Source organism: Centruroides vittatus, unplaced genomic scaffold (assembly GCF_030686945.1).
Source record: "Centruroides vittatus isolate TY-2023 unplaced genomic scaffold, ASM3068694v2 contig_401, whole genome shotgun sequence".
NCBI lineage: Eukaryota > Metazoa > Arthropoda > Arachnida > Scorpiones > Buthidae > Centruroides > Centruroides vittatus.
Window position 1 is genome coordinate 2,083,648 of NW_027122216.1, and position 16,679 is coordinate 2,100,326.

General features: G+C 29.7%; 1 protein-coding gene across 4 annotated transcripts in view; it reads right to left on the minus strand.

Annotated features, from left to right (window-relative positions):
- LOC136976561 (uncharacterized) overlaps positions 1–16,679 on the minus strand; it is a 171,195-nt gene that overhangs the window by 113,213 nt on the left and 41,303 nt on the right. For 3 of the 4 annotated variants that reach the window (XM_067271892.1, XM_067271896.1, XM_067271893.1), the window contains exon 2: positions 10,601–10,696. In XM_067271892.1, coding sequence (XP_067127993.1) covers positions 10,601–10,696 — 96 coding nt within the window. Of the gene's footprint in view, positions 1–237; positions 274–10,600; positions 10,697–16,679 lie in introns of those variants that run through there. The other variant, XM_067271895.1, reaches the window with a different exon arrangement.

Sequence of the window (16,679 nt, forward strand, 5' to 3'; positions counted from 1 at the left end):
CTACACGATATTGAGTTCTTTTTCCTGTAAAAATAGTTCCAAAAAATTCATTCTTAGATTTAGTTACCAAAGGCAAAGTGTATAGAGAAAGCTCGTTACAGGAGATCATTTTGAAAAGATTTTTATGAGATAATATTAAAGAAGAGGTTCTATAAGAAAATGTTAAAAGTCATTTTCGATCAAATCCCATGCAAAAATCACCCACATAAAAATATAAATAACAATATATTACATTACCTTATTTTATTTAGAACCTCATACTTATGTGAAATAAGTTATAAAATTCTTCAATGCAAAACAAGAAAAAAAAATGGCAAAGTAGAAAGTATAGGATTTCCGATGTTACGACCCACATCATTTCACACAAAAAGAGAAAAGGAGGGGGAAAAAAAGAAAAAGGAGCAACGTCCAACATGCGATCGACTAATTTCCCTGGGAGGTTCCCAACTTCGGAGGTGGGACTTCTACAACTGATCACGTGACCAATACTAAATTACTGTCTGTGGTAGTTGATATGGCAACGAAGCGTGTTGGCTTTGGCGACATAGATCCTGTCGTAGTTTGGGGGGTTGGTCTGAACTTGCAGCGAGTCTTTTGCCTGTCAGCCAATCATGGCGACATTGTCGTTCATTTGACTTTAGGGAAAAGCACACCTGGTTGAGACAGGTGGAAAGTCCCACCCTTCTCTTCCCAGAAGCGATTTCTTACTTGTTCCTTGCGAGTGGTAATGGCGTGTCGGTACTTCTATAGTAAAATAACTGTAAATACAACTTGGTAAAGTTAACTTTTTTTTTTATTTTAATGAGATAGCGTTTTGCAATTTTCTCACTATGAAAAAAATAAAATCATAAATATACGAAAATGTGTATGTAATTTTCTGAATTTTACAGATTGAACTATTATTCTAGAAGCAACAACAAGAGAAACGCGTTAAAGGTAAAAGTACTTTTAAAAGAATTAATTAACACCTTTATCGTGTTAACATTCTAGTTGAATATTCTATTAAATTGAAAATAACAGAAGCTCGCGTCAGTTTATAGGCTAATATCGACAATAGTAGTAGCATATAAGATATAAATTTATCTTAAAAGTTAATTAGAATCTGCTGAAATTCTAACGAAAAAATTCCAATTTAAAATACTTCAAAGCGAATTTTGTCTGTATAATTTCGTGTAGCGTTTATTAAATTCCTGTAAACTATCATTTAATAGATGCGAAGAGAGGATTCACGGCGTCAATAGGTCACAGTTAACTTACAAAGAGGAATAACGTTCAAGTCACTGAATTAAAGAACCTCCCAATCCCTGCAGACCTAAGTGGCGAACGGTTTTCCCAGAGGCGAGACACCTAACCCCTATAATCGTTCCTCACTGAGACATTCACAGTACAATCAAGGCCACTCGCCGTCTGCAACTTTCTTTCTCTGAGTGTCTCTCTCACCGTGATTATCATACTCTGAATGATGGGGGATAGACAGCGAAGATTTCTTAATGATTCCCCACTCACTCTGCAAGACGGTGATGATAACTGGTGTCTCTGTGACTTCAACTAGATTTATTACCTTGTCTACAGATCTAGAATGACCAAGGACATCCCAATCGTGCGGGTATTGGCTAAGGTGGGGCACATTTAACGTCTGCTTTCCTTTTTTCTTCTTTGGCATGCTCCGGGAAATTTTAATTCTACTCACTAATTTTTACGAGTGATTTTTATTGTGGAGTTTGACCTTTTCTATCTGATATTCGTCCCCTTTGGCTTTCTTTTTTTAAAATTTAACCTATACATTTTCTATGAAGGCGATTTCATAGCTTAGAGGAACAACAAAAACCAGATTAGATAAGTGAAATTTATTATAATGAAGGATTTGAATAATTCATGAAAATGAATAATTATATTAAAATATTTTAAAACTTTACATAAGTACAAATCAGAGAATTAAAATGTCGATAAAGTGATCTTCATAACTTATTACACCTGATAAAGAATATGAATAAAACCGTGTAATTTATCAAATAAGAAGTATATAAAGGATAAAAAAATATTAATTTATGAGAATAAATTAAAAGATGTACTGTACACTCAAACGCAAAGCAACATTTACTATTTACAACACACATAAGAATGTCAAATCAAACATTTGGGATCAAACATTCCAGAGAGTAGCATGATAAGTAAATCCTCTTTACGCATATTTTCGCATATTCTTCTTAATTGCAACATTATCATTGGAGTAAATAGCAGCGACAATGATATGCAAAGCGTGGAAGATGCACAATACTAGGACACAATTTCCACAACAATCACGTACAATTTTAATAAGTCTGTCTAGAATTCAACCTGCAAACTGATGACAAGTCACTAGCGAGATAGTTAAGAGTAAAATATACCATCCTGGCAAAGAGCCAGCTTAGATTAACATTAAGAAAATGTATTACTTAATTAGATCGTTTCAAGATGCGAGAAGACATGCAGTGAGGTAAAATCTTTTTTTTTAAAAAAAAAAGCAGCTAAGAAGAGAAAAAATCGTAATTTCTCACCAAGAAAAATTAGATAAATATTAGTTTCGGTTAAATTTAGGTCATTTTTCAGATTACAATCATTAAATCGAAACTAAACCGGATCCAAATCTATAGGGTCAAGGATAAATTGATGTATATCTAATGAGAGAAACAACAAATGCGGAAAAAATCCATCTGGTTGTACAGAAAAAGATTTAAACTTCGATAGAAAAGTAAGTTTTCAGCATTAGAATCTATATAATTCTATTAAAATCAAACGTATGGTCATAAAAAATTGAAATAAATAAACTAGACTAAACATTTCTAGAACAAGAAACTTATCTGAAGAAGCTCTTAAATCAATATAAAACGATTTTTACAGTAGAAAGAGGCCTCTCGATAAGGTTTTGAGGCCACAGTAGTTAGAATTACATTAGAATCCTTAATAAAGCTGATAAATTCGTAGGAAAGAGAAGTTGAAAGATCAAAGAAGTAGAAAATGTCAAGATTCAACCAATAAGAGAAATGAAACTTCGAAGCCGGAAGGGAAATAAATCTAAAGTTACTTTACACGTGTAAATCAGTACAAATCATTTTTTTAGGATTAAAGAATTTCAAATAAATTTTCAAGATAAAGCCAATAAATTTTAATAAACAATCTTAGGTATAAAAATTCTCTTCGATAAGAAGGGTTATAAATCTTAATAATAACGATACATAGTCATATATCTAAAACAAGGCAAATTATTCAGGCTACAAATCATAATAAAGAGGAGAAATTTCAGAAAAGAGAGGCCTTATATAACGTAGAAAAATCTATGATAGATAGTCTTTCGGGATAACGGATAAAGAAATAGTTGGAAGAAGTGTAAAGATGAAAACAAGCAGCCAAATAAAGAAAAAATAAAATAAAATAAAAAGAAAGAAAAACGTGTGGTTAGAATGATAAGTACAGAAGTGAACCTTATCCGTATAAACGCTTTCTAACGTTTTATTGATCTTCTCAATAGGTGCATGCGGCTGTTTGAGTAACGTCTATTATAGGGTATATAGAATAGTCAGAGAGAAGATTTGATTTTCGTTGTCACGTCACGCTTCCATCTACAGACACATTTTGACTTCTGGAAATATTTAACTTGTTTAGGAATTTAAAAGATTTATAAGAAAGAGAATCTCGAGGGATTGTCAATGTGATCTTTCTTTAAAATAAGTTTTTCCTTGTTTGTTTCTTGTTTGAATTTTCTACTAGAAATTTCTATTTGAAAATGTGAATAATATTTAATCTGCTTTTTACATATTTTTCCATTATTAAATTTTGATATTTATGAAAAAACTTTTAATAAATTTCTTATTTAATATTATTTCTAAGTTTTTTTTAATGTATGGAAGCTATTAGAGACAGCTTTAAAATCTTTTTGATTCCCTTAAAATGTGCTTAAAACAATTTAATAAGTGTACCGAATTTTTTAAATATTAAGCATTGTAAATACAGCTCCATTTGTTATCGTTTTCTTTATTTTTCCTTAAAATAATTGCTTACAAATCATTTAATCACCGATAATAAACTCTCTTCTACCAACATTATTATGTTTTCTCTCGTTTAGATTTTCTAATTTTAGTCGCGAGTTCTTTAAAAATATATGTTTTTCTACTAATCACTCCCTTATTTTGTATAGAACATGTCCGTAACTTCGATAAAAATCTTATAATTTGCTTGCATAATTTACAATTTATAAAATATTTTTAATAATTAGACTTTATATTTTCAATTTTTTTTTACTTTTTGTAAATTTTTACGATATATTCATGCATTTAAATTGATGTTTAAATACTCAGCACTTTATAGGTGAACCGAACACAAATTTTAATTAAAGTTGTGCACATTTGTATATGGGTTCATTATTTATTTAATCTTTTTCAATTAACTACTTGAAGAGATGAGGAAAAAAAACTAAGTTTCTTAGCAACATTCTTTTCAAGAAACGATACTTCTTTATAATATTAAATAGGTAACAATTAAGGTAACTTCTGAGGCTTCTCTTTAACAAGACATCTGTAACAGTCTTCACTTTTCATAGATCAAACAATAACCTAACTTTATAAAACACAACATTAAATTCACTCAAATCTAGTTAATTAATTCTTTCATTAGTACATAATAATTTAATAATAATAATAATAATAATTTTTAATCGATAAAATGAAAAATTTTCAGTTCTAAATGAGAGAAAGTTCTGTGAAAATTGATACACCTTCTCTCTCTCTCTCGCCTTCCTCCTCCCTCTCTTAAACAAAGAAGTAAATCCTGTAGAAGAAAATTTAATAATTAACATAATCTAGATTTAATTATATTACCCTAAACGAATATTTTAATTCGTTGGTTAATTACTTTTCGATAATAAAAGTTACTGAAAAATTTGACATCAACATTTATAAATCTCTTGTTTTCTTTATATCGATTTGTAAACTGTCTGAAAATAAAATAGAAAGATCCCTTTCTAGAAGAAATTACCTTCAACAGGATCAATCTATGAAATTTAATTAAGTATCTGCTTAAATTAGCCCATTGGCAAAGGGGGTGAGAACAAAATTTCAAACCTTCACACAACAAAGAAAAATTCATTTATTAGTTACTAGTTTCCTACACTTTTTATAAATAATAATCAAACTTTTAGCTTGTCTAACTCAATATAGTAAACATAATCCAATATAACTCACCCAAACATTTTTCTAAACCACATCATACCAAATAATAAAATTATTATGAAGTCACACCATATGAAAATGAATAACGTGTGAATAAGGATGTAAGGAAGCAAAACTCTTCTAAAGTATAAAAATTTTCAAAGATATGGGGCCGAAGTTGTTTTTTGAAATTAACTTACATAACTTAATAATGATAAAGAATAACAAGATTAGAATTTAAAGAAAATACTCTTTATTTACTTATAACGTGCGAGTGATTGCCTCCTGAGCAAGACTAATGAATAATGGATTTTAATTATATTTATTGATCGAATTAAAGTTCTTAGAAACAGTAAAATAACATTTGCATAGATCTGTGTATACTTCAGACTAATTTTAAAATCACAAAGGCATAAATAGGCAATGCGGGACAGACGTTCTCATTGATCCTAAACAAAAAAAAAGAAAAAAAATAGGAAGAGATCAATCATGCCCTTTTTCATTAATCATATACTCGTTACGATAGTTGAGTCATAAACAATCTCATTAAATATGTAAACTATCCCAGTAGTTCAACTCCCAATACAACTAGAAAATACACAGAAGTTGGAAAACATGTCACTAAAAAAATTTAAATATAATTTAACATTTTTGATAATATCCCAAGAGAAGTTTATCTACTTTCTCTTCTGTCCGAAACTATTGATTCGAAAAACACTTTTCTTTTCTTAGCTTTTACTAACTCTTTAGTTCCTATTAGGGAAAGATGTAGAGCTGTAAATTTGTCATCTAACGAGATTTCTAGCATTAAAATCACTTTTGGCCATTTACCTCCCATTTGGCCTAACTTTTGACCTTTTAGGAATTGCTTTTCTTTATTGAATGACTCTTTCGCGCTCCCAACAGAACTTCTTCTTAAAAGCTTTAGAACAAAACTTCATTTAATCCACTTTAATCTTAAGAATTACATTTAAAAATTATTTATTATTTTTAAAAATTATTTACGCATAATAAGTATTTTTCTTCAGAAAGATTTACTGTTTTTTTTTTCCTCCCCTTAAATACAAGCGTTTGTGTGTTCTTGTAAAGTAATCCCTTCAATGCTAATTTCTCTTCATTTGTTTCTTTCATCTTCGTTTTCCTTTTTTTAAAAAATATTTCTTCTATTTGTTTCATTTCTACTAATCTCATTATCTTGATAAAGATTATAAAAATTATCTACACAGCTTTGTAATGAGAAGAAATCATGCTTCACTTTGCTTCCTCCTAAATTATTATTATTATTATTTTTCCTTTTTAAAGCTATCTCATTTTCATTTATAATTATTAATAATTCTTTTAAATATAATTCCAATTTTTTTTTAATTAGAAATTTTATAAACTTATTTTATTACAAAAACAAAGAGATTTGAAGTGCACCTCAATAATTTAAATAATTATATTAATTTAAGAAAAATTTCAATAAAACAAAGTAATCATTTTTAAGTGTATAAATCAAAGAAAAAGAGAAATGAAGAAGAAGAAGAAGAAGGGGGAAAAAATACTTAAGTGAAATTATGTTCTTGATTGAAAAAGTCTACAGCAAATTACAAAATCGGATAGTACTTAAATGTAATATTACGACAAGTGGATGGCTCTGACCCAAACGATGAACATGGTCGTATCCCGTGAGATAATATTATTCAGATGTCTTCAGTTTAATGGTAAGTAGGAAAGATAATGATAACTGTTGTCACTGGAGCACTTAACTACGCTATTACAACGTCACCTCCTTTGAGTCGAAAGAGGACGATCAATAGATAACTTTGCTTTTCACCGCCGTCATGTCCAAATGTTTCTTCTAGTTTAACCAACCGTTTCATATTTGTTACTCAAATTTGAAATATTCTCTTTCTTTGTTTTGTAATACTGTTATAGTTTTCATTTTTTTCCCCCTTCTTCTTCCTACTTCTTCGAAGAGGAAAGCTTTCGGAATGCTTAATGGATTTTAAGTGGTTTGGGAAATACGTTGCAGATTCTAATTTTGATAGGTTTCTACAGAGTTGGAAAAAACCACTAAATGGAAAAGATGTGCTGATGAGGAAAGTAAGCTAATGCTAATGTTAAAACTGTAAATGAAAGATGTATGATGTAGAATGTCAAATGGTTGAAAAGCATTAAATTAGAGAGATTTGTCTAATGAGATTGGTAAAGAAAACAGGTGAAGAGAGAGAAAGAAAAAAAATTCTTTTAGATAAAAGATATGTAAAATATTCCCTGAAGATTAAATATATTTAATAAATAGTTAAAGAATTAATGAATTCATTCATTAATATTCGAAAAATTGTAAATAAGAATTTAATAAAATATAACTTATAGATGAATATATAAATTATAAGTTCACAAATTTAAGATCATTACAGCGTGGTTATAAATTCGTTTTTGTAAATGTTTAATTCCCTGTAGATATCATTATTATCAGTATTTTAGTAAATATACGTTAATAAATAGTTTTCATCATTTACAATTTTTTATTCGCTTAAATTTTTACATATTTTATGCGTCAAACTTAGTTTTTTTTTTTAAAGAAAAACATCAGTTATAATTCGCATTTCTCTCGAATTTGATAATTAAAAATCTTGATATTTAGAAAAAATTACAAGTTAAACTATGCCCTTTGCTCTTCCACTACAACGTTAACATGTTAAGGCAGAAAAATGGTATTCTTACTTAGCTAATCCGTACAATTATCTTTTACACGTGTCGCTAATCCTATTGTCATCACCAGTCGAGAAAACTGCAAATATTTGTCAGCATCGGCAATACTAGGCTACGTCAAGAAAGAAAAACATGAATCGTTTATTATACTATAATTACAGTATCGCCGTAGAGACTTCAATTCAGATATCTTATTTAAGTTTGTTTGTCGATGCAATTGTAGATCTACAGTTGCACCCAATCCAGCTGTCATCTCTCCCCCAAGAGTGACTAACACCTGCTTTCTACGGAGAATCGTGACAACATATTCTGACCTACCCGAAGGGAAAAACTGCCGAAGTGAATAATACATGTGAGCAAATCCGGTCTTCTTCTAGTACCAAAAGAAAATGTGGTTAAAATGCCGTCAGCCGATAGCCCATCAAAGGATTTAATATTTATCCTTCTACTTTCCCTTTTTCGGATTTTACTTGTTTCTAAAGAAAATCATTTTACCTTCGACAGTAATGTTTATTACAGTATATCTCTTTCTCTTTGATAGATAAAAGTCAGTAAAATTGAAGTAGAGTAAGTATGATTATGGTCTACTTTCGCTAAACTTGGATAAAACCCTCCTTTTCTGCTACTAAAAGTAACTTTTTACATTATTCTTCCAGTAAAAAAAAAAAAAAAAAAAAAAAAAACACAAGTTTTTAACATAAAAATAATGTCTTTATAATCTCCTCTTTATTTGATATTTTAAAAGATGCGTCATCAATCTTTAATATTTATACATAAATTTTTTCGCAGTAAACCACTTTTACAAACTGTTCTACCATTTAAAAAAAGAAAATTATATAAAAAATATTATTTAAATTTTGTTGAATATTAGGCAAAATTATATTTTTAACAATTTTTTCCCCCTTTTTATTTTAAATTTTTAACAAATTTTTTTCCCTTCTACTTCAACCTCTTAATTTCTCGCGCTTTTGATGAAAGAAGAATCTTTAACGTAATTCTCAAAACTACGAGACGAAATAAAAACTAATATTTGATTTTATAAATAATGAACTCTTCAAAAAATAAAAATAAAAATTGAGTAGAACGAACTTTAAAAGCCGTAATAAATTCAATAAATAAATAAATTCACGTGTAAACTTTTTAATAAAATATGAGCAATGCGGATAATTTACTTAACTTTGCAGAGGTTCCATGTAAATACTATAAAATTTACCCTTCGTCATTTAAATATTTAAATTAGCAAATATATCTTCGGAAGCGGGATAAAATAGCTTTCTTTGTCTTAGTGCTTTGCTTAGTATCCGTTTTCAACATCTTTCTCTAAGATAGAGAGATTCTCTGTGTTATTTTTATCACTCTTCTCCTTTATCCTCGCCGCATATTCCTTCATCCATCCTATATTTTATTTTATTTTTCCGTTTTACATAACCGTTATAAAACTTGGATTGCATTAATATATTCATACTTTACTACATTCTCTTACATGGTAATATTTATTACCATTTATAAGCTTACATAAACTATAATTTATAACTGCAATATACTATCATTTTATAATATTTATATAAGCTCAGAATATATTTTCTAAGTTAAGTTATGATGATATTATGAAGAATTGTATATATTTCTAGATAAATTTCTTTCATTTTTATCTTTAAAAATTAAAATTAAAAATATAAAAATTAAATTCTTTAAAATAATATCATTCTGGCAACATTTAAAAAAAAAAACCATAATTTATTAACACGAATTCTGGTATTAATGAAAATTTTGCAGTAAACAAGATTTTGATGCGAAACCAAGATTAAATTACCAAAGAAAACTGGGAAAGAATTGATTTGCTTCTCGAAAAATAAAATAATCTTTACATATTTTATAGAGAAACCTCTTGAAATTACCCTGATGAAAATAGTTGGCTTCTTCGGGATTAAATTTGTAATTGAAGTTTCCAATTTCTTGATAAGATTGACTTTACTTCATTACGTATTCTGATATCGTGCATTTATCGATTAAATTCAAAAATTACAATTTTTCATTCAGTAGATCATTTTCTACTTTTATTATTCATAAAAATTTTAAATTTTTTAATATTTCTCTTAATCTGTTTTCTTTACTTCGAAATTGTTTTCATTGTTTTTTCCCCTCATTTAAGTTTTAAGAGCTCACAACATGTATCCACGGTACTAAAGAAGAGCGAGATTAGAATCGAATCGGAGCTTGAACTAGAATGATAAATATAACTATTGATCCAGAATTGCTCTCTCGATATTCCTACTCTCTTTAAATTCAATCTCTATTTAGGTTTACCTACATCTTGTCAGACTTCGTTTAGTAATAGTGGATGTAAAAGGACCTCTGAGGCCAGTAATTTTCGGAAGGTCCGAGAAATTAGCCATTTTCATCTTCGTGCCTCAAGAGAACGGGAGGAAGGTGAAAATGGTTCATTTCTATGAGTTTTCCCTTCTATCTGCTCTTGCTTTTCGCCTAACACAATCTCTCCTTCCTTTATTATCGATTAATTCTGCTGCCCGGGTTGTATTTTTCCTCTTAATCTAAGGAACAGTACAGATCAAGGTTTAGATAGCGTTTAGAGAAGAAAAGAATCATATTGGTGTTGTAATGAAAAGAAATACGTTCCGCTTCAATTCTTCCATCTAACTGTGTCTTATCCATGTAATTCTCCAATAAAAAAGTAAAACTATTTCAATACTTTTACTTACTTGTATGCCGCAAACCTTCTCCAATGTGTTCTACATTTGAAGTACTAATTGGCCAATCTGAAGACCAATCTTGAGGAAAACCGATACTCAAAGATTCTAAAAGAATAAAAAATAATATAAAATTAGAAAAAAAAATGAAATTTTTATTATCATTTTCTAAATTCTCATTATTATATTATCAAGGCAGTTAATATAAGCTTATAACTAATAAGCAGAATAGTGCTAATATATTGAAACAGTGTGGCCATGCGTGATAATTGATGCACCATCTGCATGTGTCATGATTGAGAAATTAGTCAGATGGACCCTGTATTGAATGATGCGGTCAAAACGGCAATATGTTAGTTTAATAATCTGAAATTATTATATCTAGTATGCCCTTTAATTATGCATTATCTACGCTTCTGATTTAATCACGATAGGGATCATTTCCTAAATCCCTCATCTTATTAAATTAAATGAAAGAAGTGTTATTAAACTTCATTGCTCTATTAAAGTAAAGAGAACAGAGAATTTAAGAATGCTGCTTTTCTTTCTTGTTGAGGTATTTAAGAATGATCTTTCTTAATGTGCCCGAATCCTATATTTAAAGAAAAACTGATATCTGTGAACAATGACTCACTGTAGATTACTTTAATGTATCTCTACCACAATTAAACCACGAAAATTGGAATATATCAAGAAAGAAAATCTTTCTTAAAAGTAGATGTGCATATATTTTTATTGTATAACCTTATTTTCTACAGTTTAAGAATTTATGGCAGGACTAGCAAAACGATAAACGCAGGGATCCAGGTTCGAATTCGCATTGGCCTCTCAAATTTTCACACGAAGGTTAAACAGGATATATCAAAGTCCGTTTGTTGGTCACCTTTCATTCATCCCCATTGTAGGTCTGATCGAATTCATGCAAAATTTTCAAGGCGAAAAGAGTTAAAATTAAAAAGAAAACTGCTGCGAATAAAATTCGAACAAAACGAAATTCCAGTAGATAGAATAGAATTTTTATTTTTGTGGAGAATTTTTTTTTACTAAAGTTCACTTAATAGGCTTACCAAAACCAATCAATTAACTCTGTTTACAGAAAAAGAAAAAAAATTAATTAAATATCGCAAGCTAAAATGGGGTCCGAACTCGAGAACATAAAATAAGAAATAAGCTTAATAAAGTTTGTCATTGAGTCAGCAATTACTTTTTAATTAAGCACTAACTTGATGAAATTCAGATTATTCGAGAAATTTCTCATTAAGCATAAAATTCGGATTATATAAATAATTACTTGTTAACGAATACATTTGAACTATTTATATAAAAAGTTCATTTCATCCTTTTAATTTACTATTATTTCCATACATCATACACGTGTTTAATTCGTCGGGAAAAGAGCAAAATTTATTAATTAATTTTGGAACTAAATCTTGTCTTTATTTTCTTCTACTTTTTAAGATATAATATTATATTTAAAGGGGGATTGAAGTAGAGTAAATACGGTAGAAATAACGTTTATTCCTATCATATTTACTTTAGGTTCACGAGAGAAATAACTGCTTTCTAGAGAGGCCGAATCGTTGTTGTGGAAGATCTGTAACTCTTCACATCAATGGAGACACTCTCCCATTCTATCGGAGCTTAAACCAAACACGTGGAGTAAGTTCTCCTCTCTGATCGATCACAAGTCATATATTCAACCTTCAGAGTCAAGCTGCTTCGCTTTTCCTAATGGAATTCGCCTAGTTTCGTGACATCTTAATAAGCTTAGTATTTTCTTTTACAGATTTCAATAATTTAGTTTTAAACTTGAGAAAAGAATGTGTGTTGAAGTATCTGGCGCGTTAAGAGTAGCAAATTTATTTTATTTTCGATTTTCTTTTCAAATAATGTACCTTGTCGAATGTGAAGAAGATCTTTCACCAGCTGAGAAGTTCCAACACGAAGGTAAAAGATTCCTTCGTTTCGGATTCCTGCAACTATGATATGGTCGTGACACATGTAATACAACGCTGCTGATAAGTCTGCTAGGGTGTGGCTCGACTACCAAGCTGCTCTTAACTGGGAAGATTTATTATTGTGGCCGAACATCGGTAGAGCCGACTACGTCTATGTTTACAGTCAATGAAACTCTATCCTTCCTTTAACTTTAACACAGAAAGAATACTTCATAAATTAGAAAGCGCGGATAAGCACGACTTCAGAGAATATTATCCCCAGGAAGAATCTAATTATTTGTGACATTTATAAAAGTAAATGCTCGTATAATTTCATAAATTCAACTTTATGTCACCGTGCTAAAGATTTCGTGATTAATATTATACAAAATTTGAAGGAAAAACTGTATAACGTAGTAAAGTCATATTGAGAAATGCTTCTACTAAGTTTAGAACAGAGAAAATTGTTAGTTATTAGTTAACGTTAAGAGCTTGCAGTTTGATGCGTCACTCTTTCCATTCATCGAGGAAGGAGTTGTTCATATTTTTTAAGTCTGCAATAAAATAATTTTCTTTCTAAAAAGTCATTTTGAAAAGATTACCAGTAAAGAAATGTGGAAATTATTTCTCCTAACAAACTCCAAGCGTGACATTTCGGTGCTTCCCGGGAGGTAGTGCTGAGTGTAACCAATTACCTTTGACTTCAGTAATATTTCACCTGTCTCATTACGGTAACGTTATCCAGCTTCTCCTTTATCGTGTTGTGCGTCAGTGAAAACAAACATATACTAACACAGCTTGGTCCAACTTTAAAGTTCTTAGACTTGCGACAATTACATTACTCTTCCACATGGTCTGGCTGAAGTAAAGAACGTGGTTGTGTTATCTTCAAAACTTTTTACTTTCATCTCCCAAGTGTACAGATGTCAGCGACCCAATGGAAAAAGTTATAAATGCTTAGAAACTCCTTTAACTCTCATAATAAGAGTTATAAATAATCCATACCTCCTTTGCTTTAAATTCATTAATACATGAACTGATACATGTTAACTCTTGAGAAAAACGAATGTACGACGAAAGAGTGTTTTAGACATTTAATTTTCTTAGCAGAAATTCTCAAGAGTAGTGCATATTTGATGTAAATCTAAACTTTTCGCATGTTTAATTTATTTCTTAAACTTTAGCGAATTCTCTCTTCTGTTTTCTCAAAATTATTCTTGGATTGTAATTAGAATTATAAATTAAATTTTCGAAAATATAACAAGTTCCCTAGAGATATACTATAAAAGAAATGATAGAACGAGTTAATTTCCACTTAAATAAAAGAAAAAGAAATTTCAAAAAATGCAATTTTATAGTTAAAATTCAAACTGCACTAGACCACTAACTACTTTTATTAAACCGGAAGTCGAATTAACTTTATCAGACATTTCGATCAGAGGAAGCGTAGGAAGGACAATGATTAAGGTTCAAGTCACTCTCCTGTTTCATCGTAATCTCTTATTCAGCATATCGACTTGGTATTATTGAGTTCGATAGAAAATATCCGTAGAGGAAGCATATTTTAGATAGATTACCAAGACGTGATTGGATCCTGATCAAACTACGCAAGACGTAACTTAATAAGTTATGGGTTAAGTGGAGCATAGATTATCTTCTCCTTCTAAGTAAGTACCCGAAGCATTCTTTGTCATTTTGCTACATTTGGTATTTTCCAGTAACCATAAAAAAGAGAAAATTGGGAAGAGAAGTTGGATAATGTTATATTCGAAGACAAAGTGAATGCTGTATTCATTAAAGATTTTTTTCCTACCTTTTTAAATTAAAATGCTGTTTGATATCACCCGAGCGTAAACGGTTAGAGCATCGTTTTGATATTTAAAGATTAATGCAAAGAATGATTTATTAAAAGCAATCACAAAGCGTTACGTCTACGTGGATGATAGCCATTCACCATTCTGGTGCCTCTAAGAAAGTAAACCCACCCAAAAAGCAGCAAAGACGAAAAGAAAGAAGTGTTTATACTGAAACCGTTCAGAAAATTTCCAAAACGGCAAGAAGAAGAGAGAAAGACAGAAGACCCTGTAACATCAGAGGCGTCTCTGCTTAACATGCCTCAACTCATGCAATATTCATGTTTAGTTACCATAGTAACGGGATAGTTCACCTTCTACTATTTTAGACGTATGGGATTAAAATCGCGATTCATATGGGAAAGCTCGGTTTTGATTATATTCAGAAATATATAAATTTAAACAAATTTTACGTATTATAGTTTATTTTTAGAAGACTTAAAAATTGCTTCCTTCTGAAGAAAAGCTTGATGTGAGATAGGTTAGAAAGGCTCTGACCGCAGACGTTGGCTTATGAACTACATCTGTAGACTTTTATCGACCACCAAGTGATGAATGTGTTCTTGACATCGCATCTCCCTTCCTTAGCTGCTTCAACCGTCAAGACTGAAGATATGAAGCAGTAAGCAACCTAGTAACGTCTTCATGATCAGTCGATTCTCATTTTAAATGAGTTACCAATGATTACTTTTAAAGTCGACTGCGAAAGGTCGTGACAGGTTGAAGAAAGCGTAAAGAACTACGACAACGAGCCATTTATGGTATTTGCTGTCTGTTTAACGTAATTAAGTGCAGCACAGGACAAGGACAAGTGAAGAGGATGACAAAGTTAGTGTTTGCAGCGACAGCACAGCCTGCTTAGTTATCGTTGACATCTGTTACAGAGAAGAGATCTTGAACGATTTTCTTTCAAAAGAAGCTTTGATTCGTTTCGGATATTTTAAAACGTGGACAGGCAATCGGAAAAGAATAAACATATAATAAATTGCTGTTATCCCGTTTAAATGACGATTAATTTTGCTATCTGTAATTCTTTTCTCTTAATATCACTTCAATTAACAAACGAAACTAAATGAAACTTTCTCACTTCTTCACTTTATTAATCAATTGATAAGTACAGAATCAATTAATATCTGGAAGAGAGAAGCAAGAATTTAACATAAAAAATAATAGAAAAGGGAAAAAAAGTGTAATTCGGAAGTTAACAGTAGAGAACTCAATATATAAGTTAAGATGAAAGATGACAAAAAAGAGATATTTAAAGTTTTCGTTCTCATAAAACTCTGTTACTGCGAGATCATCAGAAGGGCAGTTATGACAATCTTTCATCGCTAAAATAAGTCGAGATGGAACGAGAGAATTTACTAAATTATACTCTTCTTAAGAGCGAAGAGACGGATTTGCATGGATCATTAAGAGATCTTCTTACTTCGGTTTTCACTTGAATTACTTGGAAATGGAGTAAAAAGGCAAAATCGTGAAATAATGTCTCATATTGTAGAATTTATAGAACAGTATAATTTTTCCTTTTTATAATAAAATAATTCATTAAAACTAATTCAATTATTTCTTCTCGTGAAACGAAACTCTTTTCCTAGTCATTATTATGGCATAAAATTACAATTTTTATTAAATGGAAACAATACAAAGAAATTCGTCTTTCTTATATCTTTCTTAATACGTCTTTTTTTAATACATTATTTATTTTTATTAAAGTGTTAGCTAACTTCCTTCCAAAAGAACGTAATTTAATTTCGTAACGAATCTTCTCATAAACTTTAATAGTGGCTTTCAAATCAAAAATATTATTATTTTTTTAATTTATAAACTTTTAATTTTATATCAAAACTTAAAATTAGTTAAGAAGAACTTTTAATTTAGCTATCGATATCGAAAACTTCTGGAAAGAACTTAACCAATCTTATTTTTTGATTACTTTAACTTAAAAAATATCGATTAAATTGTTTCTAAAGGAGAAAATTTTACAAATATTTTTACTTTTTTTAAGTAATAATAATAATTCTTTATTAAATAATTAAGCAAACTCTATAGAAGAGATGGTACATAAAGTTGTAAGATGATACAAATCTATAATAAATGGAAATGTATACAGAGATACATCACAACAATTTATAAATAAGTAAATTACTCGACATTGGATCAATCATATGCTTCTATCTGAGATGTTATGGAAGATCAGAAAGAATATTTTTTGGTAGAAATTAAAAGATAAGTTATATATTTTACAAATTGATATAGTTCTTAATAATGTGGATGATACTGATAAAATCTTAATAGCAA